Source organism: Cherax quadricarinatus, chromosome 10 (genome assembly GCF_038502225.1).
Source record: "Cherax quadricarinatus isolate ZL_2023a chromosome 10, ASM3850222v1, whole genome shotgun sequence".
In the NCBI taxonomy this organism is placed as follows: domain Eukaryota; kingdom Metazoa; phylum Arthropoda; class Malacostraca; order Decapoda; family Parastacidae; genus Cherax; species Cherax quadricarinatus.
In genome coordinates this window covers 38,274,233-38,300,658 of record NC_091301.1, presented here as the reverse complement: position 1 = coordinate 38,300,658, position 26,426 = coordinate 38,274,233, and the positions used below count along the sequence as shown (strand labels likewise).

The following is a 26,426-nucleotide window of genomic DNA, read 5'->3' as shown; positions in this document are numbered from 1 at the left end:
TTGCCTTGTGACCCATGCCTTATTACTTGCTTTCCACAAGGCACATAACTTGTTCTTAATGACATTGTTTTTCTTAAACATTCTGGGATTTTCTGAGTGATACACAAGTAAAGGCTTCACTTTAAAATCACCACTAGCATTAGCACAGAACAAAAGAGTTAGCCTGTCTTTCATAGGCTTGTGTCCTGGGAGTGCCTTTTCCTTCTGAGTAATGTGGGTCCTCTTTGGCATTTTCTTCCAAAACAGGCCTGTTTTGCCACAATTGAACACTTGTTGGGGGTTTGAATTTTTCAGTGTCTACGTGCCCCTTAAACTCCTGTACAAACTTCTCAGCCGCCCGTTTGCCTGAACTGGCTGCCTCACCAAGCCTTACAACATTGTATATAAGAACATAAGAACATAAGAAAGGAGGAACACTGCAGCAGGCCTGTTGGCCCATACTAGGCAGGTCCTTTACAATTCATCCCACTAACAAAACATTTGCCCAACCCAATTTTCAATGCTACCCAAGAAATAAGCTCTGGTATGAAAGTCCCACTCAAATCCAACCCTTCCCACTCATGTACTTATCCAATCTAAATTTGAAACTACCCAAAGTCCTAGCCTCAATAACCCAACTAGGTAGACTGTTCCACTCATCAACTACCCTATTTCCAAACCAATACTTTCCTATGTCCTTTCTAAATCTAAACTTATCTAATTTAAATCCATTACTGCGGGTTCTCTCTTGGAGAGATATCCTCAAGACCTTGTTAATATCCCCTTTATTAATACCTATCTTCCACTTATACACTTCAATCAGGTCTCCCCTCATTCTTCGTCTAACAAGTGAATGTAACTTAAGAGCCACTACGCTTCTTAAATCTGTCAAAACAGCCTCTGCTGGCCTTAAATTCACTATCAGCACTGGTTCCAGGAGTTTTCTTTACCAGATCGGCATGCAAGTACCATCATTGAGCTAAAAGGCAGCCACGGTACCAAAGTAATGCCCACTAATGGATGCTTACTTGGCACAAGCCGAACACATTGCCCTACCAGGCAGGGAAGAGCAATATTATACCAACTGATTCGGTGAGGCTAGCACTAAACCTACCATTTGTCCTCTATCCTCCTACCAAAGAAGTGTTGCCTACCTGCAGACTGCCATTCTTCTCAATATTTAGGCAAAAGGAAATGAATTTATGGGTAGGCATGTATGGCAAACACATGGGATAGTGTTAAGTTACGTCACTACATGTCATGGCCCACCCAGTGTGGCCAAGATGACAATCGTAACCCCCCTCCCATGAAAAGAGCCCGCCATCAAGGGTGATATTCACTTGGAATCCAGAACAAATCAGTTTCTCGTATTTCATAAGGTAAAACACATGGGACATCAAGAATAAATGAAATAAAACCATGTACCCACCTTGAACATGCTCAGGCCCTCTGCAACAAGAAGTGCTATTGTTCCCTAGAAACCACCTGGTGTACATCACCGGGGGTGGTTTCCGGGGAGGTATGCCGGTGTGCACCACTGGGGTTGGTTTCCGGGGAGGTATGCTGGTGTGCACCACTGGGGTTGGTTTCCGGGGAGGTATGCCGGTGTGCACCAACAGGAAGGCTTAGGAAAACTGCCTGTTTAGAGAACACTGTGAATCATTGTTCATCTAATGGTGATGAGCAAACTGGAAAGAACACCAGGAGTTAAACACTTTCAGCTGCCACTCCTGGATTTGCAGGCAACCTCATATAAGACTGCTGTGATCAAAGAACTTGCCAGATGACCACCCAATATTTCACCCACCACAACACTAGAACAAGGCTGATGACACACTCATTCCATTTTAGAACAAGAGAATCGTGAGCTGAATTTCACGAAGGGGATATATCCCCTACTAATGAGGCAAAAGGAGGGGGGTCTGGGGTTGCATGTATTTATCTTTGATCCAAGGAAGGGGAGAAGAGGTCCGATTCCTTCAATCAAGAGCCCTCCCCCCACCTCTTGAAGAGGAATACATAACCACCCAATTGATCCAAACCTCCTGAAATAACATATTGACCATTTAAAGACTGCAGTTTCAAGGGCAGACTCAACTTTCAGGTTAGCCGAAATGAGATCTCATATGCAGTAAACTCGAGATAGCATTTAGGTACAGCCCTTGCAGACTTCTGTTAACCTGGCAAGAACAGTCATCACCACAGTAACTTTCACACATCAACTAATTATTATTACACTAAACCCTTAGGGGTCATGCAGTACATGGGGAATGGGAGGCATTCAGGGTCAATCCAAGAAAGGAAAGCACAGCTCCGATTCCTTTGATCAGGAGCTCCTTGGCAGCATCAAGGAACCTCCCATGAGGGAAGGCATTAAGAAAGATTGCAATTTCCCCACCAGGGAAAGACTGTCTTCAGTTAGCAATTATTAGAAGCAAAAAAAAAAAAAAATGCAGTAAACATCAGTAAATTGAACGATGTAAAGTTTTATAGCAGTGTGGGAAGTGAGCAATCATTTTTTGTGGTTATATGTTTATTATCATAGGTAGTAGGTTGGTAGACAGCAACCACCCAGGGAAGTACTACCGTCCTGCCAGATGACTGTGAAACAAAAACCTGTAACTGTTTTGCATGATGGTAGGATTGCTGGTTTCTTTTTCTGTCTCATAAACACGCTAAGATAACAGGGATATCTTGCTACTCCTACTTACACTTTGGTCACACTTCACAGACACGCACATGCATATATATATATACATACATCTAGGTTTTTCTCCTTTTTCTAAATAGCTCTTGTTCTTTTTTATTTCTTCTATTGTCCATGGGGAAGTGGAAAAGAATCTTTCCTCCGTAAGCCATGCGTGTCGTATGAGGCGACTAAAATGCCGGGAGCAATGGGCTAGTAACCCCTTCTCCTGTATACAATTACTAAAAAAGAGAAGAAGAAAAACTTTATAAAACTGGGTTGCTTAAATGTGCGTGGATGTAGTGCGGATGACAAGAAACAGATGATTGCTGATGTTATGAATGAAAAGAAGTTGGATGTCCTGGCCCTAAGCGAAACAAAGCTGAAGGGGGTAGGAGAGTTTCAGTGGGGGGAAATAAATGGGATTAAATCTGGAGTATCTGAGAGAGTTAGAGCAAAGGAAGGGGTAGCAGTAATGTTAAATGATCAGTTATGGAAGGAGAAAAGAGAATATGAATGTGTAAATTCAAGAATTATGTGGATTAAAGTAAAGGTTGGATGCGAGAAGTGGGTCATAATAAGCGTGTATGCACCTGGAGAAGAGAGGAATGCAGAGGAGAGAGAGAGATTTTGGGAGATGTTAAGTGAATGTATAGGAGCCTTTGAACCAAGTGAGAGAGTAATTGTGGTAGGGGACTTGAATGCTAAAGTAGGAGAAACTTTTAGAGAGGGTGTGGTAGGTAAGTTTGGGGTGCCAGGTGTAAATGATAATGGGAGCCCTTTGATTGAACTTTGTATAGAAAGGGGTTTAGTTATAGGTAATACATATTTTAAGAAAAAGAGGATAAATAAGTATACACGATATGATGTAGGGCGAAATGACAGTAGTTTGTTGGATTATGTATTGGTAGATAAAAGACTGTTGAGTAGACTTCAGGATGTACATGTTTATAGAGGGGCCACAGATATATCAGATCACTTTCTAGTTGTAGCTACACTGAGAGTAAAAGGTAGATGGGATACAAGGAGAATAGAAGCATCAGGGAAGAGAGAGGTGAAGGTTTATAAACTAAAAGAGGAGGCAGTTAGGGTAAGATATAAACAGCTATTGGAGGATAGATGGGCTAATGAGAGCATAGGCAATGGGGTCGAAGAGGTATGGGGTAGGTTTAAAAATGTAGTGTTAGAGTGTTCAGCAGAAGTTTGTGGTTACAGGAAAGTGGGTGCAGGAGGGAAGAGGAGCGATTGGTGGAATGATGATGTAAAGAGAGTAGTAAGGGAGAAAAAGTTAGCATATGAGAAGTTTTTACAAAGTAGAAGTGATGCAAGGAGGGAAGAGTATATGGAGAAAAAGAGAGAAGTTAAGAGAGTGGTGAAGCAATGTAAAAAGAGAGCAAATGAGAGAGTGGGTGAGATGTTATCAACAAATTTTGTTGAAAATAAGAAAAAGTTTTGGAGTGAGATTAACAAGTTAAGAAAGCCTAGAGAACAAATGGATTTGTCAGTTAAAAATAGGAGAGGAGAGTTATTAAATGGAGAGTTAGAGGTATTGGGAAGATGGAAGGAATATTTTGAGGAATTGTTAAATGTTGATGAAGATAGGGAAGCTGTGATTTCGTGTATAGGGCAAGGAGGAATAACATCTTGTAGGAGTGAGGAAGAGCCAGTTGTGAGTGTGGGGGAAGTTCGTGAGGCAGTAGGTAAAATGAAAGGGGGTAAGGCAGCCGGGATTGATGGGATAAAGATAGAAATGTTAAAAGCAGGTGGGGATATAGTTTTGGAGTGGTTGGTGCAATTATTTAATAAATGTATGGAAGAAGGTAAGGTACCTAGGGATTGGCAGAGAGCATGCATAGTTCCTTTGTATAAAGGCAAAGGGGATAAAAGAGAGTGCAAAAATTATAGGGGGATAAGTCTGTTGAGTGTACCTGGTAAAGTGTATGGTAGAGTTATAATTGAAAGAATTAAGAGTAAGACGGAGAATAGGATAGCAGATGAACAAGGAGGCTTTAGGAAAGGTAGGGGGTGTGTGGACCAGGTGTTTACAGTGAAACATATAAGTGAACAGTATTTAGATAAGGCTAAAGAGGTCTTTGTGGCATTTATGGATTTGGAAAAGGCGTATGACAGGGTGGATAGGGGGGCAATGTGGCAGATGTTGCAAGTGTATGGTGTAGGAGGTAGGTTACTGAAAGCAGTGAAGAGTTTTTACGAGGATAGTGAGGCTCAAGTTAGAGTATGTAGGAAAGAGGGAAATTTTTTCCCAGTAAAAGTAGGCCTTAGACAAGGATGTGTGATGTCACCGTGGTTGTTTAATATATTTATAGATGGGGTTGTAAGAGAAGTAAATGCGAGGGTCTTGGCAAGAGGCGTGGAGTTAAAAGATAAAGAATCACACACAAAGTGGGAGTTGTCACAGCTGCTCTTTGCTGATGACACTGTGCTCTTGGGAGATTCTGAAGAGAAGTTGCAGAGATTGGTGGATGAATTTGGTAGGGTGTGCAAAAGAAGAAAATTAAAGGTGAATACAGGAAAGAGTAAGGTTATGAGGATAACAAAAAGATTAGGTGATGAAAGATTGAATATCAGATTGGAGGGAGAGAGTATGGAGGAGGTGAACGTATTCAGATATTTGGGAGTGGACGTGTCAGCAGATGGGTCTATGAAAGATGAGGTGAATCATAGAATTGATGAGGGAAAAAGAGTGAGTGGTGCACTTAGGAGTCTGTGGAGACAAAGAACTTTGTCCTTGGAGGCAAAGAGGGGAATGTATGAGAGTATAGTTTTACCAACGCTCTTATATGGGTGTGAAGCGTGGGTGATGAATGTTGCAGCGAGGAGAAGGCTGGAGGCAGTGGAGATGTCATGTCTGAGGGCAATGTGTGGTGTGAATATAATGCAGAGAATTCGTAGTTTGGAAGTTAGGAGGAGGTGCGGGATTACCAAAACTGTTGTCCAGAGGGCTGAGGAAGGGTTGTTGAGGTGGTTCGGACATGTAGAGAGAATGGAGCGAAACAGAATGACTTCAAGAGTGTATCAGTCTGTAGTGGAAGGAAGGCGGGGTAGGGGTCGGCCTAGGAAGGGTTGGAGGGAGGGGGTAAAGGAGGTTTTGTGTGCGAGGGGCTTGGACTTCCAGCAGGCATGCGTGAGCGTGTTTGATAGGAGTGAATGGAGACAAATGGTTTTTAATACTTGACGTGCTGTTGGAGTGTGAGCAAAGTAACATTTATGAAGGGATTCAGGGAAACCGGCAGGCCGGACTTGAGTCCTGGAGATGGGAAGTACAGTGCCTGCACTCTGAAGGAGGGGTGTTAATGTTGCAGTTTAAAAACTGTAGTGTAAAGCACCCTTCTGGCAAGACAGTGATGGAGTGAATGATGGTGAAAGTTTTTCTTTTTCGGGCCACCCTGCCTTGGTGGGAATCGGCCGGTGTGATAATAAAATAAAAATAAAAAAAATGTTTATTATCCTGGATAACAGGTGACATGAGTAATTACCAGTTTTAGATTCAGGTTGGCACATTACCCGCTAAACCAGTGGTTCTCTGATTCTAGTGTTAGTGCTGTTGGAACCAAAAAAAAGAACAGCTATAAGCTTTCCCATTTTAAGAAACACACACATACACAATTCTCTAGTATGTTACAGACCTTTCTTCTTTACCTTCAATCTTTATAATAATAATAATAATAATAATAATAATAATAACAATCATAATAAATTAATAATAATAATGATATGCCTAGGAGTTAGGGCCTCTTTTGACAAGTATACAGTCGGTTACACCTGATCTAGACTCACACCTGAGTTCAAATTTTTGAGATTTTGCCACTGCCTGTTATACCATACCCTCCATATGCCTATCTGGTGTGCATAGCGAATAAGCCAAATTTTGAAGGCAAGAAAGAATTAAATACACTATATTTAAGAGATACCAATTGATAAATTTCACAAAAGCATATAGAACTGGTAAGTAACATTGCACAGAAAGAAGAGGTTTCAATATCAGTTCCTTTTAGGTAAGTACAAGTATACACAAAACTTTACAGTATTTATATGGAGCAATCACCAACAGTCAGTCTTATCCGAGACTGGGGGTGCAAATAGCGGATGGAAGGTCAAACCTCCATCCATCACTCGATGCAGTGAATAACCCATAAATGTACAAAACTTTATAAAATGCAATATACGGTAAAGTACCATATTTATATACTATAATTATATGGAAACATAAACACATATGCGTTTATGTTTCCATTGTGTCGGTATTTTATACCATTTATTTTCACTATAATTATATAACAGAATTTGTTATTAATGATAAAATTATTCTGAATAGTGTTTGCAGTACAATTGTTAAAAAAGAATGACATAAGTTTGCACAATAATTCTATATGCTAAACTGTATAGCTCTGATAAATGCTATGTTTACATTAAAGGAAATATAATAAAGTAGCTTTTAGCCTAAGACTATCACAGACATTGCATGCCATAATGTATGCAGTGTAGAATGATGTCCACACTTATAAACTCACATGATAGAGACGCCACTTTGCACTATTTCTTGCAAGGATTTATTGTACTCATTAACAAGTTTCAGAGCTTTATTTTTGAATGGTAAAAAGTTTGATTCAGCTTTTCTTTGTGCAATAAATTCACGAAGAGTAAAGTTGGTTTGCTCAAGATGAGCCCATTTCTTCTCCAGGTTGGTCAGCTGTGTGTACGTTTCATTCTCATGAAGCTGGCTCTGAAATTAAGAATTGGTAAATACCTATTTTGAACTTGAAGAATACATTGTTTATACTCTGGTAATGATCTTAATTACACAAATAAAGTCACACTAACAAAAAGGAGAGGAGGGAGTATATATAGGCCAGCAGACAATGACAGGAACAAGAGAGGTAGAATTAAAGGAGGAAGAGAGGTAGTGTAGAGGTAATAGTAGTAGTAGTGAAGTCAGTCAAATATTAAGAAAAAAGAGCACTGCAAGGGAGCTAGCGGCTCACATAGGGTAGGAACAAGAACACAGAGGATGGGGGGGATAATGGACCAAAAACTCAAGGCAGAAGAAAGAAAACCCAAAGGAGAGAGAGGAAAGAGGAAAGGGAAAAAGGGAGAAGGGTAAATAAGAATCAGGTTAAGTCACGAGTGTTCTGAAGTTTGGAGCATTTTACAATGTAATGGGAAAGGAAGGCATCTACAGAGACAAAGCCAGAACTACGATTCATACAAGAAAAGTTGTGTATAAGGGAGGATTCAACCAGACGTCAACTGTGAAAGTTAGAAGTAGGGTAGACAGTTTTAGCAGACCAGTCAATAGGATGACCGTGATCTCTGACATGACAGAAAAGAGTATTGTTGGTGTCGACAAACCTAACACCACTATTGTGCTCTGTCAGAAAGCAAACGGCCCGTTTCTCCAAAGTACTGGAAAGGACAGGAGGAACAAGAAACAGAGTAGACACCAGGAGCATCTATAGAGGGAGGAGAGGTATGAACTAGATTGGTGTGAAGAGTGTTAGTCTGGCGAAAAGTTTGATGTCTAAGGGACAGAGAGAGGTGTTGAGATTAGAAAGACTGGAAATGTAGGAAAGGCAGAGGACAGGAGAGTTCCCAGGAGTAGAGTGTTTGGGAGAGAAGAAAGACCATTTAGCAAGTGAGAAGGCAGAGTCTATGAAATGGGAAGAGTAGCCAAGATGGGAAAATGAATTATGAAGAGTGGAAATTTCTGATTTTCATAATTCATTTTCCCATCTTAGCTACCCTTCCCATTTCACAGACTCTGCCTTCTCACGTGCTAAACAGTCTTTCTTCTCTCCCAAACTCTCTACTCCTGGGAATTCTCCTGTCCTCTGCTTTCCCTACATTTCCAGTCTTTCTAATCCCAACAAATCTCTCCGTCCCTTAGACATCAAACCTACTTTTCACTAGACTAACATTCTTCGCACAAATCTCATACCTCTCCTTCCTCTATAGATGCTCCTGGTGTCTACTCTATTTCTTGTTCCTCCTGTCCTCTCCAGTACTTTGGAGAAACGGTCGTTCTCTTTCTGACAGACTTAAGAGCACAAAAGTAGTGTTAGGCTTGCTGACACCAACAACACTCTTTTTTGTCATGTCAGAGATCATGGTCATCCTATTGACTGGTCTGCTAAAACTGTCTACCCTACTTCTAACTTTCACAGTCACCATCTGGTTGAATTCTCACTTATACACAACTTTCCTTGTATGAATCTTAGTCCTGGCTTTATCACTGTGGATGCCTTCCTTTCCCATTACATTGTAAAATGCTCCAAACTTAAGAACACCTGTGACTTAACCTGATTCTTTTTTCCCCTTCTCCGTTTTTCCCTTTCCTCTTTCCTCTCTCTTCTTTGGGTTTTCTTTCTTCTGCCTTGGGTTTTTGGTCTATTATTATTCCCCCCCCCCTGTGTTCTTGTTCCTGCCCTATGTGGGCCACTAGCCCCCTTGCAGTGCTCCTTTTTCTTAGTACTTGACTGACTCCACTACTACTGTTACCTCTACCACTACCTCTCTTCTTTCTTTAATTCTACCTCTCTTGAAGTTCCCATCAATATATGCTGGCCTATATATACTCCCTCCTTCTCTCCTTTTTGTCAGTGTGACTTTGTAAATGGTCCAAGTCAGACTGAAATGTCATTATTGCGTATTGTTCCAGCCATGGTATTGTACCCTTTTTTGTTATTGATCTTAATTAGTATAGTATTCATAAAAGATACACAATACATTCAACACTGAGGTGTAATAACAAGATACATCATACATTCAACAGTGTTATTACAAGAAATATTTACCTTCATGTACCTTTGCATAATTTTGTGTTTCTTCTAGTATCAAGAATTTTTATCTTGCTCATATAAGCAGTTGATTTTATCTTATTTATTTTTATACTGTCTTTAATTAAGTTCTTGTGTTAGATTAACTCTCACTTAAAACACTGAGTGCAATATAGATTTTAGACTGTCAAAAAAATTACAATGTAGATGCCAGTTTTGCTTACACTGTTCTACAGTGGGTTAAATAAATAAAGAAAAGGTTGATGCAATAAAAAGATTTTAATAAATGGGTTGAATAATAGAGAAAACACTACTAGGAGTATGACAGGTGTCCTCAGTTCAAATAGGTGAATAAATAAGGGTACGCATTTTTGTTCCTTGCCAACAAACCAGTTGCATCCCACCGAGGCAGGGTGACCTGAAGAGAAAAATTAATGTTTCTCTTTTTAAAATTAGTAATTTATACAGGAGAATGGGCTACTAGCCCCTTGCTTCCAGCAAGATCTATTTTTTTTTAACACAGGCAGTCTCCCACTGAGGCAGGGTGACCCCCCCCCCCCCAAAAAAAAAAAAAAAAACACCATCATTCACACACAGTCTTTGCAGAGGTTACCAGATATGACAGTTTAAATGTCACTCCAAATGGTCAATATCTCAAACCCCTCCTTTAAAGTGCAGCATTGTGCTTCCCACCTCCAGGACTCATGTCTGACTAACCAGCTTCCCTGAATCCCTTCATAAGATATTACCCTGCTCACATTCCAACAACTCGTCAGGTCCTAAAAATAATTCATTTCCATTCCTATCTAACACACTCGCACATGCCTGCTGCATGTCCAGGCCCCTTGCACACAAGACCTCTTTTATACCCTCCCTCCATCCTTTCCTAGGATGACCCCCTACCCCTCCTCCCCTCCACTAAAGATTTATACTACCTCCAAGTCATTCTATTTCGCTCCAAATTCTCTAAGTGACCAAACCACCTCAATAACCCCTCTTCAGCCCTCTGAATACTTTTTGTAACTCCACACCTCCTAATTTCCACCCTACGAATTCTCTGCATAATATTTACACCACACATTGCCCTTAGACATGACATCTCCACTGCCTCCAGCCTCCTCCTCACTTCAGCATTTAAAACCCATGCTTCACACCCATACAAGCATTGGTACCACTATACTCTTGTACCTTCCCTTCTTTGCCTTCATGGATAATATTTTTTGTCTCCACAGACACTTCTATGTATCACTCACCTTTTTTCTTCCATCAATTCTATGGTTAACCTCATCCTTCATAAACCCATCTGCTGACAAATTTACCCCCAAATATCTGAACACATTGACTTCTTCCATACTCCCTCCCTTCAATGTGATATCCAATTTTTCTTTATTTAACCCATTTGATATCCTCATCACTTTACTCTTATCTATGTTCACTTTCAATTTTCTTTACACACCCTCCCAAACTCATCCACTAACCTTTGCAACTTAGAATCTCCCAAAAGCACAGTATCAGCAGCAAAAAGTAAATGTGTCAATTCCCATTTTGTATCTGACTCCCCCATAATTTAATCCCACCCCTCTTCCCAACACCCTACCATTTACTTGTTTTACAACTCCATCTATAAATATGTTAAACAACTATGGTGACATTACACGACCCTAAGGCCTACTTTTACTGGAAAGTAATCTCCCTCTCTCCTACACACCCTTACCTGAACCTCACTTATCCTCATAACTCTTTGCAGCATTTAGTAACTTACTACCTATTCCATACACTTGCAAGATCTTCCACATTGCTCCCCTATCCACCCTATCATATGCCTGTTCAAAATCCATAAATGCAATGAAAACATCCCTACTTATATCTAAATATTGTTCACTTATATGCTTCAATGTAAAAACTTGATCTACACATCCCCTACTTATTCTAAAGCCTCCTTGTTCATCTGCAATCTTGCTCTCTGTCTTACCTCTAATTCTTTCAATAACCCTACCTGATATACTCAGTAAACTACTACTTTTTTCAACAAACCAGCCATATCCCACCAAAGCAGGGTGACCCAAAAAGAAAAACAAAAGTTTCTCTTTTTAACTTCAGTAATGTATACAGAAGAAGGGGTTATTAGTCCCTTGCTCCCAGCATTTTAGTCACCTCTTACGACACATATGGCTTATGGCGGAAGAATTCTGTTTCACTTCCCCATGGAGATAAGAGGAAATAAACAAGAGCTAGTAAGAAAATAGAAGAAAACCCAGAGGGGTGTGTATGTATATGCTTGTACATCCAAGTGCAGTGTGATCTAAGTGCAAGTAGAAGTAGCAAGATCTACCTGAAATCTTGCATGTTTATGAGACAGAAAAAAGACACCAGCAATCCCACCATCATGTAAAGCAATTACAGGCTTCCATTTTATACTTACTTGGCAGGATAGTAGTACCTCCCTGGGTGGCTGCTGTCTACCAATCTACTACCTACAACTTGGTAAACTTTTTTTTTTTTTTTAACAAGTTGGCCGTCTCCCGCCGAGGCAGGGTGACCCAAAAAAGAAAGAAAATCCCCAAAAAGAAAATACTTTCATCATCATTCAACACTTTCACCTCACTCACACATAATCACTGTTTTTGCAGAGGTGCTCAGAACACAACAGCTTAGAAGCATATACCTATAAAGATACACAAACATATCCCTCCAAACTGCTAATATCCCGAACCCTTCCTTTAGAGTGCAGGTATTGTACTTCCCATTTCCAGGACTGAAGTCCGACTATATAAAAATAACCGGTTTCCCTGAATCCCTTCACTACATATTACTCTGCTCACACTCCAACAGATCGTCAGGTCCCAAATACCATTCGTCTCCATTCACTCCTATCTAACACGCTCATGCACGCTTGCTGGAAGTCAAAGCTCCTCGCCCACAAAACCTCCTTTACCCCCTCCCTCCAACCTTTTCGAGGACGACCCCTACCCCACCTTCCTTCAGTAAACTTATTCTCCTATAATTTTAACAATCTCATTTGTCCCCCTTTCTCTGCCAATCCCTAGGTACCTTCCCCTCTTTCAAATATTTATTAAACAAAAACTACAAACCACTCCAACACTATATCCTCCCCTGCTTTTAACATATCTGTCATGATCCCATCGGTTCCAGCTGCTTTACCCCCTTTCATTCTACCTTATGCATCATGCATCTCCCTCTCACTCACATCTGGCTCTTCTTCACTACTAGAAGATGTTATACCTCCCTGGCCAATGCATGAAATTACTGCCTCCCTCTCTTCATCAACATTTAACACTTCCTCAAAATATTCCCACCGTCTTCCCAATATCTCCAATATCTACTAACTCCTCTATTCTGTTTTTAACTGTCAAATCCATTTGTTCCCTAGGCTTTGTTAACCTATTTTTCTCCAAATTTTTTATTTTATTCTCAGCAAAATTTGTTGACAGTGCCTCACCCACTCAATCATTTGCTTTCCTTTTGCACTCCTTCACCACTCTATTTCCCTCTCTTTTACTCTATATACTCCAACCTTTTTATATCACTTCTGCTCTGTAAAAATCTCTCATACACGACCTTTTTGTGTTTTATCACACCCTTTACCTCATTCCACTAATCACTCCTCTTTTCTCCTGCATCCACCCTTCTATAACCACTAACTTTCCTCTGCATTCTAACACTGCCTTTTTACAACTACCCCACCCCTCTTCAACCCCCATACTACCTATACTCTCATTCGCCCACCTTTCTCCCAATACGTACTTGCTTAAATCTCACCCTACCTTTCTCCTCCCTTAGTTTATAAACTTTCACCCCTCTTTTACTTGCTGTTGCCATTTTCCTTTTGCTCCATCTACTTCTTACTCTAACTGTAGCTACAACTAAAGGATCCAATATATCTGTTGCCCCTCTATAAACATTCACATCCTGAAGTCTACCCATCAACCTTTTATCCACCAATGTATAATTTAACAAACTACTGTCATTATGTGCTATATCATATCTTGTATACTTCTTTCTTTTTTTTCAACACACCGGCTGTATCCCACCGAGGCGGGGTGGCCCAAAAGGAAAAACAAAAGTTTCTCCTTTCACATTTAGTAATATATACAGGAGAAGGGGTTACTAGCCCCTTGCTCCTGGCATTTTAGTCGCCTCTTACAACACGCATAGCTTACAGAGGAAGAATTCTGTTTCACTTCCCCATGGAGATACGAGGAAATAAACAAGAACAAGAACTAGTAAGAAAACAGAAGAAAACCTAGAAGGGGTGTGTATATATATGCTTGTACATGTATGTGTAGTGTGACCTAAATGTAAGTAGAAGTAGCAAGACGTACCTGAAACCTTGCACGTTTATGAGACAGAAAAAACACCAGCAATCCTACTATCATGTAAAACAATTACAGGCTTTCATTTTACATTCACTTGGCAGGACGGTAGTACCTCCCTGGGCGGCTGCTGTCTACCAACCTACTACCTACTACTTATCCTCTTTTTTTAAAATATGTATTAATACCAAACCTCTTTCTATACATAATTCAATTAAAGGCCCCCCATTTTAATTTTCTCCTGGCACCCCAAACTTACCTACTACTCCCTCCACAATAGTTTTACCTACTTTAGCATTTAGGTACCCCATCACAAGTACTCTCACTTGGTTCAAAACTCCCCATGCACTCACTCAACATCTCCCAAAATCTCTCTCCTCTAAACTTCTCTCTTCTCCAGGTGCATAAACACTTATTATAACCCACTTTTCATATCCCATCCTTATTTTACTCTGCATAATCTTTGAATTTATATATTTATATTCCCTCTTTTCCTGTCATAACTGATCCTTCAACATTATTGCTATTCCTTCCTTAGCTTTAATTATTTGAAGCCCCTGACCTAATCCCATTTATTTCTCCCCACTGAAACCCTCCTACCCCCTTCAGCTTTGTTTCACTTAGAGCCAGAACATCCAGCTTCTTTTCATTCATAACATCCACAATCATCTCTTTCTTGTCATCCACACTACATCCACGCACATTCAAACATCACAACTTAGTTTTATTTTTAGTAAGCTGTAAGGGAGAAGGGGTTACTAGCCCATTGCTCCTGGCATTTTAGTTGATTTTTACAACCTGCATGGTTTACAGAGGAAAAATTATATTTCCACTTCCTCATGGATATGAAATGAAAATTATAAGAAGAACTATTAGGAAAAACCAAAGAAAACACATGTACATACATGTGTAGTGTGACCTAATTGTCAGTAGAAGTAGCAAGATATACTTGTTATCTTGTGTGTTTATGAAACAAATAAGACATTAGCATTCCTACCGTCATGTAAAACAAAAACAGGTTTCCATCTTACACTCATTTGGAAGGATAGTAGTACTTCCCTGGCTGGTTGCTGTCTACCAACCTACTACATGGTATATATATATATATATATATATATGTATATGTAAACAGATGAAGGTTTTAAGAGAATATTACCTTGAGTGCAGTAATGGCAGTAGTAATCTCGTGCAGACTCTGAGTGATGCAGCTCTTTCTAGCTTCCAGCTCATCTTTCTCTTGAGCTAACTGCTTACGTTTCTCCTCAGCTCTGGATTTTAAACCATCTAAATCTGAGAATTCTACAATTTCTTCCTCCATTTGGGCCAATTTTTCTTTTATATCAACCATCTCTTTCTGAACTTTAGTTTCCAGAGCTTCAATCTGAAAATTATCAAAATGTTGTATAATTAACTATTATTATTATTATTATTATTATTATTATTATCACACTGGCCGATTCCCACCAAGGCAGGGTGGCCCGAAAAAGAAAAACTTTCACCATCATTCACTCCATCACTGTCTTGCCAGAAGGGTGCTTTACACTACAGTTTTTAAACTGCAACATTAACACCCCTCCTTCAGAGTGCAGGCACTGTACTTCCCATCTCCAGGACTCAAGTCCGGCCTGCCGGTTTCCCTGAACCCCTTCATAAATGTTACTTTGCTCACACTCCAACAGCACGTCAAGTATTAAAAACCATTTGTCTCCATTCACTCCTATCAAACACGCTCACGCATGCCTGCTGGAAGTCCAAGCCCCTCGCACACAAAACCTCCTTTACCCCCTCCCTCCAACCTTTCCTAGGCCGACCCCTACCCCGCCTTCCTTCCACTACAGACTGATACACTCTTGAAGTCATTCTGTTTCGCTCCATTCTCTCTACATGTCCGAACCACCTCAACAACCCTTCCTCAGCCCTGGGCATCACAGCTGTGCCTACAATACTCATGACAATTAACTGATAAGCAGTAAGATATCACTGATAAAATGTGAATTTATTCCCATCATGAGGTTGAGTAAGATTTTTGTTTTTTCAACACACTGGTCGTCTCCTAACAAGTCAGGGTGATCCAAACATGATTTTATTCCCATGGTGAGGCTGAGAATGGTATAACTGATGAGAGGATATTTCTAAGAAGGTGAATGAGGTGTTGGTGTCTGTTGTAATCAAAATCAGATGTTTATCCTACTGTGTTAGCTGCCATAACTAAAGTACAGTGGAATCTCGGTTTTCATGATTAATCCATTCTAAAAAGTCTGACGAAAACTGAATCGTATGAAAACTGAAGCAATACAGTGGACCCCCGACATTCAATGGAATCGACATTCGATAAATCCGACATTCGATGCATTTTAACGCAAAAATTTCACCTCAACGTTCGATGGAAAACCCGACATTCGATACGATTCGTACGAGATGTGTCCACGTGTGGCCTGAACTGCACCGTGTGTGCCAGTGTGTGCACATCTAAGGATACATTCGGTACATTCCATATTATCCATATTATCACTGTTTTTGGTGGTTGTTTCTGCAAAATAAGTAACCAAGGGCCCAAAGAAAGCTTCTAGTGCCAACCCTTCGAGAAAAAAGGTGCTAATGACTATTGAAATGAAGAAAGAGATAATTGCAAAGTATGAAAGTGGAGTGCGTGTGTCGGAGTGCATGATGATTTGGTTAAGAAATTGCCTGCAACTAGTGGTGACGTGAGTGAATTTAAGGCCAGCAAAGGTTGGTTTGAAAGATCTAAGAATTGTAGTGGCATACACAGAGTGGTAAGGCATGGCGAGGCTCCCAGTTCAAGTCCTAAAGGAAGGGGATTCCCCTTCTAAACACTAACACCATCCACACTCTCCCCTCCTCCCATCCCATCAATCATCACCCAATCTTTATTAAAGGTACGTGTCAATTATTCTATTGTTATTAATCTATTGTTATTGTTGTTATTGTAATTATTTTATTGCATTAAACTTAATATTTCATGTGGTAAATTTTTTTTTTATACTTTTGCGTGTCTTGCACGGATTAATTTGATTTCTATTATTACTTATGGGGAAAATTAATTCGACTTTCGATATTTTCGACATTCGATAGCTCTCAGGAACGGATTAGTATCGAATGTCAAGGGTCCACTGTATTTCTCGTAAGAAATAATGCAAATCCAATTAATCCGTTCCAGACACCCAAAAATATTAACAAAGAATATATTTTATAGAGAATAATTATAGTTTTATATGTAGAAAACAATGAGAAATAAATAAAAAATGACTAATGAAATGGATAAATGAACATTTAACATCACTTTTACCTTTATTGAAGACTCTTGTTGGTGTATGGAACACTGCGAGGAGGGGAGAGAGGAGGATAAGTTATTGTTTGGAAGGGGAATCCCCTTCTATATGGACTTCAGGTATCAAGGCCCTATCTGGGGTTAGTTTTCTTCTTTGTCTTTTACTGGTACTAGCACCAGCTTGAGAGTCACTGTACCCCTGTTGCACAAAAAATGTGTCCAGAGAGGTCTGTTTCTGGCATCTCTTTAAAATTTGCCTAAAACAGGACAAGGCATTGTCATTGAACATGTTGTAGACACAGCTTGCAACACCTTTGTTAAGGTGATATTTCTCCACAAAACTTTGCAACTCACTCCACTTTACATATACAGTGGACCCCCGGTTTACAATCAGCTCCCAATGCGACCAATTATGTAAGTGTATTTATGTAAGTGCGTTTGTACATGTATGTTTGGGGGTCTGAAATGGACTAATCTAATTCACAATATCCTTATGGGACCAAATTCGTTCAGTAATGGCACCTGAACATACTTCTGGAATGAAATAATATCGTAAGCCGGGGGTCCACTGTATATCCTTAATCACTGAAGAAGCCACATTCTCCCCTTTCTCTTCCTCCTCCTCTAAAGCAATTTCCTCAGCTGCAGTCTGTTGCTGTTCCAGTTGAAGGTCTTGAAGCTCTTGAGTGGTTAGCTTTTCCCTGTGGTCATCCACCAACTCTTCCACATCTTGGCCACTTACATGCAACCCCATGGACTTCCCAAAAGACACAGTAGATTCCACAATAGGCGTAGGGTCGTCAGGGTCAGCCTCAAACCCTTCAAAATCCTTCTCAAGGACACATTCTGGCCACAATTTTCTCAAAGCAGAGCTAATTGTCCTGGAAATCACTCCCTGCCAAGCCTTATCTATAAGGCTTATGCAATTGAGGATATTGAAGTGATTCCTCCAGAACTCTCTTAAGGTCAATTCAGTGTCCGAGGTCACTTCAAAGCACCTTTGAAACTGCTTTGTTGTAGAGTTTTTTGAAGTTTGAAATGACCTGGTCCATGGGCTGGATGAAAGAAGTGGTATTAGGGGGCAAGAATATCACTGTGATGAAACTAAACTCCTCAAACAATTGGTTTTCCAAGTCTGGAGGATGAGCAGGAGCACTGTTCATCACCAGGAGGCACTTGAGTGCCAAATGATTTTCCAGGAGGTATTTCTTCACACTCGGGCCAAACACTTCACTGACCCACTCGATGAAAATTTGCCTGGTGACCCATGCCTTATTGTTAGCCTTCCACATCACACACAATTTACTCTTCATGACATTGTTTTTCTTGAACACTTGGGGATTTTCAGAGTAATACACCAGTAAAGGCTTCACTTTGAAATCCCCACTAGCATTACCATAGAACAAAAGAGTTAGCTTATCCTTCATAGGCTTGTGTCCTGGCAGTGCCTTTTCTTCCTGCATGATGTAGGTCCTCTTTGGCATTTTTTTCCAAAAGAGGCTTATTTCATCAAATTAAAGGCTTGCTGGGGGAGGAATCCTCCAGCCTCTACGTACTCCTTGAATTCATCAATGAATTCTTTGGCCCCACATTTGTCCGAAATTGCAGCCTCGCCATGCCTTACCACACTGTATATGCCAGTTTGCTTCTTGAATTTGTTGAACCAGCCTCTGTTGGCCTTAAATTCAGTAACAGCAGCACTTATTCCAGGTATTTTCTTTGCGAGATCTGCATGCAACTGCCTATTGCCTTTTTGCAAATTATCGCCTCTAAAACACTATTTCCCACTAACTGTTTTTCATTGATCCACACGAACAACAACTTCTCAACATCTTCGATCGTTTGTGATCTCTGTTTCGTTAGCACATTTACCCCTTTTGCAACATCGGCTTCCTTGATTTCTGCTTTCTTCAACAGGATGGAACTGATCGTTGATGCGGACTTCCCGTACATTCCGGCAAGATCAGCCACACGTACACCACTTTTGTACTTTGCTACAAGTTTGTTCTTGGATTCTATTGTACTTCTCACCTTCTTTATCAAAAGGCTGGCACTTGGAACTTTCTTTGGTCCCATGGTGGCTTATTTAGCAGTCACACTCAATAAACAAGCACAAAAAACAATGGATTACATGTATTACGAAAAGTTTCGGATGAACGTGCTGGGTGATGCTCCCTCAACGAGAAACAAAGGCAGACCGAGTCACGAACGCATGGGATGCTTTGTGTGGGCACTTGAGTGGCTGAGTCATGTGGGCACGTTTGGTACGGACCATTTTCAGTTCTACAAAAACTGAGCAGATGTACGAAAACTGGGATAAAATTTTGACGGAAAAAGTTGTCAAAAACCGAATCCTACAAAAACTGGGGTATACGAAAACCGAGGTTCCACTAACTCTTTGAATCTTGTTAGAAAAACAAAGATATAACTAACTGGCCCAAAGTTCCAAGACAGAAATAATGATAATTTCTGGTCATAATTAATGACCTAAAAAATGTCCTCGGGTACAAACATTTCAACACCATTACTCAGATAGTGCCAAGGGAGGCTGAAGCCTCCAAGAAGTTACATCAATTTTCCAAAGAAAAATAATAATAGTGATAACAATGCATGAAGAAGAGTCCCCTAGCCCCTTCTTCCCACCAGACAGCCACCCCTAAGCCCTGCCTAAAAAAACTTTCTGAGCTGACCCTAAGACACACACTTCTTGAACACTGTTGTCATAAAAGAAAATTAACAATACAGTTGCTTCACCCATATATACACTAGTCACATATTTTTAGTCTACTTTTCATTTTCAGTGAAGGAGTTATGTACTACACTTCATAGTACATTGTGATAGATCAATGGTATGTATTACAAGAAGAGATATTGAGTGCTACAACCACTGGAAATTTTTAAAAATTATATTCTTTAATGAATTAATTACTGAAGATGGGACACCACAAGCATGGGTCTGCTCCTGAAGCTACATACAGGTAATTACATGGATTACTTCCTGAGGCTAGCTTAACCCCTTGACTGTCGCAACCCCCAATCCTGTGGTGTCTCCTGGTGTCACAAAATTTAAAAAAAAAAAAATTATTTTTTTCTTATGAAATGATAGAGAATCTTCTCCCGATTGTAATGACACTAAAAAAAACAAAATTTGATGGAAAACTGACGGAATTACACTCTCGCGAAGTTAGCGACCTCGGCAATATTTACAAATCGATGATTTTGCCCAATATGAACCCTATTTTCGGCTAATTCCACTGTTCCAATCTACCAAACTCATAGCTATTTCTTTAGAACTCTGTTTTTTCTATTGAATGAGGACAAGAAGCTGCCCATTTACCGATTTCAACTACCCAATAATGTGGTCAGAAATTTGCAATTTGGCCAATTTCACGAAAATAAAAAAATATGACAATTTCAAAATAGGGTCCAGAATGAACAATGCAGACATTCCTGGCTCTAAAATAACATTTTCTTTATTCATCAGTCATGTCTTCAGGCCCCTCTGATATTACTCTTGCTTTCTATTTTGAATTTTTATTCAAATAAAAAATAGAAGATTTACTGTTATGCAGACTACTGCAATACTGTAATAATTGTACAAATAATGTCAACCCATTCATGACTGCATATTAGAATGGTTAGTTGGACATTTATTGGACAATGACATCATTTGTTTACTTTTGAACACTGGCAAAAATCAAACATTTCCCCTATTTTGAGCTCCATTTCCAGGTTCTTTTTATAGTAAAACCAACCAAAATCACCTCTATTTCTATAATATATTTTCCATTCTATCAAATGAGATCAAGAAAACGAGAATACAACCATAAATACTATACGAAAAAAGACCACAAAGTCGGCATTTTAATTAAAAAAAAAAAGGTTGGAGTTTTTTTTTCTCATTATGCACTGCGTGCTCAAAGATTTGTTTATATGGTGCACACAGACCCATTCTCTCACATGTGGGCCTACCATCTTTCTCCTGCTTGATTTGAAGCCGCTAGAATTTATGAGTATACATAAGACGTATATATACGACTGGAACAGTCAAAGGGTTAAGGATAGTCATATACACTTAGTAAACACAGCTAATTATTAGTTATTTTCGTTAGCAATAATAACAGGTTCAAGCATTTCTTTTTTATGTAGTGAACTATTAAGCAACAAATTACTTTGTTCAATTTTTAAACCAAGTGCATTATAAACATAATACAGTGGTCCCTCGTTTTTCGTAATTAATCCGTTCCTGGAGGAGCTACTATAAACGAAATTTACGATTTGCGAATCAATTTTCCCCATAAGAAATAATGTAAATACAATTAATCCGTTTCTGACACTCAGAAGTATTAAAACAAAAAATTTTTTTACATGAAATATACATGTAGTACATAAACAATACAATGGGAAATGATGAATGAAACATTAACAGCATAACACTTACCTTTATTGGAGATTCTTCTTAGTGTATGGGAGACTGGAGGAGGAGAGAGATTGGATTGTTTACAGTTTGGAAGGGGAATCCCCTTCCAGCAACACCTCAGGTACCAATTGCTTCTCTGGGGTTGCTTCTCTTCTCTGTTTCTTAATGCCACTAGGACCACCTTGAGAGTCACTCTAGTCCTGTCTCGCAAAGTAACTGTGGAGAGTGCTCTGTTTCTGGCATCTCTTTAACACTTCCCTTCCCTTCTTTACCACAGGCTTGGCACTAGGAGCTTTCTTTGGAGCCATGGTAGCTTATTTAGTACTTGCAAGCACTAAAATGAGTGGAATATTATGAAATATTTCGTAGGAGCACTTGAGGGGACCTTCACTCACTGGTAAACAATGCCAGACTGGCTGGGTAGGGAGGCCGCCCCGGCTCACACCGTGCGTAAGCGTCCTGGACGAACTACTATTCGCGAGTCAACCTATGAAAAGCAAGTCCATGTTTATACAAAAATACCCCTATGATTGGCGAAATTTACGATTGCCAAGAACTACGAAAAGCGAGGGACCACTGTATATTTTTTATTATCACACTGGCCGATTCCCACCAAGGCAGGGTGGCCCGAAAAAGAAAAACTCCCACCACCATCCACTCCATCACCGTCTTGCCAGAAGGGTGCTTTACACTACAGTTTTTAAACTGCAACATTAACACCCCTCCTTCAGAGTGCAGGCACTGTACTTCCCATCTCCAGGACTCAAGTCCGGCCTGCCGGTTTCCCTGAACCCCTTCATAAATGTTACTTTGCTCACACTCCAACAGCACGTCAAGTATTAAAAACCATTTGTCTCCATTCACTCCTATCAAACACGCTCACGCATGCCTGCTGGAAGTCCAAGCCCCTCGCACACAAAACCTCCTGTACCCCGTCCCTCCAACCTTTCCTAGGCCGACCCCTACCCCGCCTTCCTTCCACTACAGACTGATACACTCTTGAAGTTATTCTGTTTCGCTCCATTCTCTCCACATGTCCAAACCACCTCAACAACCCTTCCTCAGCCCTCTGGACAACAGTTTTGGTAATATATAACTGTAAATGATAGTCGAGCTCATGTCTCAAACCACAGTCCAGTGCTCCATTGTTAGGTTAGTAGCTGTCAGTCTGAATTTCTTACAAGCAAAGTTCGACCATATTAAATTGTTACATATAAAAAATAAAAATAACCGATGAGAGGATTACAGCATGTAAGAACTTATATTTGAATACTACCTTCTGTAAGTTGGCCTGAAGATTGAGGTTTTCATGCTTAAGGCCCTGCTCTGTGTAGCGAGATTTCTCCAGCTCTCCTTCCTTAAAAGCTAAGTCAGTTCTCATTGTATCGAAGTCGTGAGTACTGCAATCAAATATTATATAGTACAGTACAGTAAGAGCATTTACATATGAATGTATATACTGTAGATATAAAATAGAACAAGATGTATTTAAGTGGCTCTTAGGTAATTAAGAAACTTTTACTAAGATAAGTTTCACTCACCATGAGTTTCATCAGTCTAGTAAACCCTAATATGAGTTTCATAACTTGAAAAGTTTTGCATCTGACGTGATATGTGAGACTATCAAAAGTGGGTGCAATAAAATTGGTGAAGCTCTGCCTAACTGTTATTGTTCCAGGATGCTAAGAAAAACTAAAAATATTGATCCTGAGATTAAAAAATAGGGAAGGGGTACATTGCCCAATAACAATACAAACTTTCATTTTACTAAAATATAGTAAATAATTTGAAAGTTTCAGGATGACATGAAGAGCCATTCTAAATTATCCCATGGAAATTTATAGTGAAAATAACAAGTGAACCACTATAGGTATCTGTCTAGGCAAGCATATGTACCTAAATATTGCTGTGAGCTGCACTATGAAGGTGTGTAAACATTATCAGATAGCCTCACAAGATGAGCAGTGAACAGAGACAGTGCTATATAACAACTAGTTTTTATTCTCATGAACACCAATCTCAAATCATTGCTATAAACTGAAAGACACAACCGTTTTTACCTTGGTAAATGTTTAAAGTGGGCAAGATGGCGAGATATTTTTTCAAGTACAGCAACATTATTGGTCTCCAGACTTTCTAATCGTTTCAATTCCTCTTCTTTATTCTCTTCAAAAGTAGCCAGAAATTGTTCCATTGTTTCTTCTCGCTTACGGAGCTCACGATACTTCTGACTCCTCTCACTCTGATTCTCCTCCAACTCCTGAAAAGAATTTAATGTTACAAAGTTTTGAACGCAAATTGCAAATTCCACCAATACACATTACTGTGCTCCCAATAACAAATTAGTTATGAAAAAGAATAAAGTTAGTGTTCTGATACTGTACTTGATTACTACTATGTACATGGTATATCTGTGACCCTATTTGAGGGTTCTAACCCTCGCAGATCAGCTTCAGACAAGGCTTTCTTGGTGAGTCTTTAATCAATCAGTCTATTGCTAGATAGCCATCACTGTTCTCTCACTTCAATGCATTCCAATGTGCATGTGTTCACTTAGTTTGCATAAACATCAGCAACATAAAATGTTGCTAATCCATCTGTCTTCAAGAATGAGAAAATGTGATCATATTGATTTTGACACAAAAAATATGTTTGAGTACACCTGGCCCCTCTATCCCTCTCATCCTTTTAGTCTGGTGGCTGCCATACTAAGTATACATGGCTACTTGATCCATCTTGTCCTTCATGCCTGGTGGCTGACATATTAACCCCTTGACTGTCGCAACCCCCAATCCTGAAGTGTCTCCTGGTGTCGCAAAATTTAAAAAGATAAAATAATATTTTTTCTTATGAAATGATAGAGAATCTTTTCCCGATTGTAATGACACCAAAAAAAAAAAAAAACGAAATTTGATGGAAAACTGACGGAATTATGCTCTCGCGAAGTTAGCGACCTCGGCGATATTTACAAATCGGCGATTTCGCCCACTTTGAGCCCTATTTTCGGCTAATTCCATTGTTCCAGTCGACCAAACTCATAGCTATTTCTTTAGAACTCCATTTTTTCTATCGACTGAGTACAAGAAACTGCCCATTTACTGATTTCAACTACCCAATAACGTGGTCAGAAATTTGCATTTTGGCCAATTTCACAAAAATTAAAAAATATGACAATTTCAAAATAAGGACCAGAATGAACAAAGCAGACATTCCTGGCTCTAAAATAACAATTTCTTTGTTCATCAGTCACATCTCCAGGCCCCTCTGATATTACTCTTGCTTTCTATTTTGAATTTTTATTCAAACAAAAAATAGAAGATTTACTGTTATGCAGACTACTGCAATACTGTAATAATTGTATAAATAACATCAACCCATTCATGACTGCATATTAGAATGGCTAGTTGGACATTTATTGGACAATGACATCATTTGTTTACTTTTGAACATAGGCAAAAATCAAACATTTCCCGTATTTTGAGCTCCATTTCCAGGTTCTTTTTATGGTACAATCAATCAAAATCACCTCTATTTCTATAACATATTTTCCATTTTATCAAATGAGACCAAGAAAATGAGAATACAACCATAAATACTATACGAAAATAGACCACAAAGTCGGCATTTTAATTAAAAAAAAAACGGTCGGAATTTTTTTTTTCTCATTATGCACTGTGTGCTCCAGGATTTTTTTTATATTGTGCACACTGACCACACAGACCCATTCTCTCACATGTGGGCCTACCAGCTTTCTCCTGCTTGATTTGAAGCCGCTAGAATTTATGAGTATATATACTTGTTGACGTGTCGGCAGATGGATTTATGAAGGATGAGGTTAATCATAGAATTGATGAGGGAAAAAAGGTGAGTGGTGCATTGAGGTATATGTGGAGTCAAAAAACGTTATCTATGGAGGCAAAGAAGGGAATGTATGAAAGTATAGTAGTACCAACACTCTTATATGGATGTGAAGCTTGGGTGGTAAATGCAGCAGCGAGGAGACGGTTGGAGGCAGTGGAGATGTCCTGTCTAAGGGCAATGTGTGGTGTAAATATTATGCAGAAAATTCAGAGTGTGGAAATTAGGAGAAGGTGTGGGGTTAATAAAAGCATTAGTCAGAGGGCAGAAGAGGGGTTGTTGAGGTGGTTTGGTCATTTAGAGAGAATGGATCAAAGTAGAATGACATGGAAAGCATACAAATCTATAGGGGAAGGAAGGAGGGTTAGGGGTCGTCCTCAAAAGGGTTGGAAAGAAGGGGTAAAGGAGGTTTTGTGGGCGAGGGGCTTGGACTTCCAGCAAGCGTGCATGAGCATGTTAGATAGGAGTGGAGACGAATGATACTTGGGACCTGACGATCTGTTGGAGTGTGAGCAGGGTAATATTTAGTGAAGGGATTCAGGGAAACCGGTTATTTTCATATAGTCGGACTTGAGTCCTGGAAATGGGAAGTACAATGCCTGCATTTTAAAGGAGGGGTTTGGGATATTGGCAGTTTGGAGGGATATGTTGTGTATCTTTATACGTATATGCTTCTAAACTGTTGTATTCTGAGCACCTCTGCAAAAACAGTGATAATGTGTGAGTGTGGTGAAAGTGTTGAATGATGATGAAAGATTTTCTTTTTGGGGATTTTCTTTCTTTTTTGGGTCACCCTGCCTCGGTGGGAGACGGCCGACTTGTTGAAAAAAAAAAAAAAAAATTCAGGGAAACCGGTAATTTTCATATAGTCGGACTTGAGTCCTGGAAATGGAAAGTACAATGCCTGCACTTTAACCCTTTGAGGGTTTTGGTCGTACTAGTACGTCTTACGCGTAGGGGTTTTTGACGTACTAGTACGCATAAATTCTAGCGGCCTCAAATCTAGTGGGAGAAAGCTGGTAGGCCTTCATATGAAAGAATGGGTCTATGTGGTCAGTGTGCACAG

At 39.7% G+C, this 26,426-nt stretch overlaps 1 protein-coding gene across 8 annotated transcripts in view; it reads right to left on the bottom strand.

Moving 5' to 3' along the window:
* Positions 1-6,122: 6,122 nt before the first annotated feature.
* Positions 6,123-26,426, bottom strand: part of LOC128688062 (intraflagellar transport protein 74 homolog) — a 694,157-nt gene continuing 673,853 nt past the window's right edge. For all 8 annotated transcript variants that reach the window (XM_070083786.1, XM_070083787.1, XM_070083782.1 and 5 more), the window contains 4 exons: positions 23,563-23,762; positions 22,779-22,902; positions 14,950-15,174; positions 6,123-7,409 (listed from right to left, as the gene is read on the bottom strand). In XM_070083786.1, coding sequence (XP_069939887.1) covers positions 7,194-7,409; positions 14,950-15,174; positions 22,779-22,902; positions 23,563-23,762 — 765 coding nt within the window. In that variant the 3' untranslated portion in view covers positions 6,123-7,193. The remainder of the gene's footprint in view (positions 7,410-14,949; positions 15,175-22,778; positions 22,903-23,562; positions 23,763-26,426) is intronic.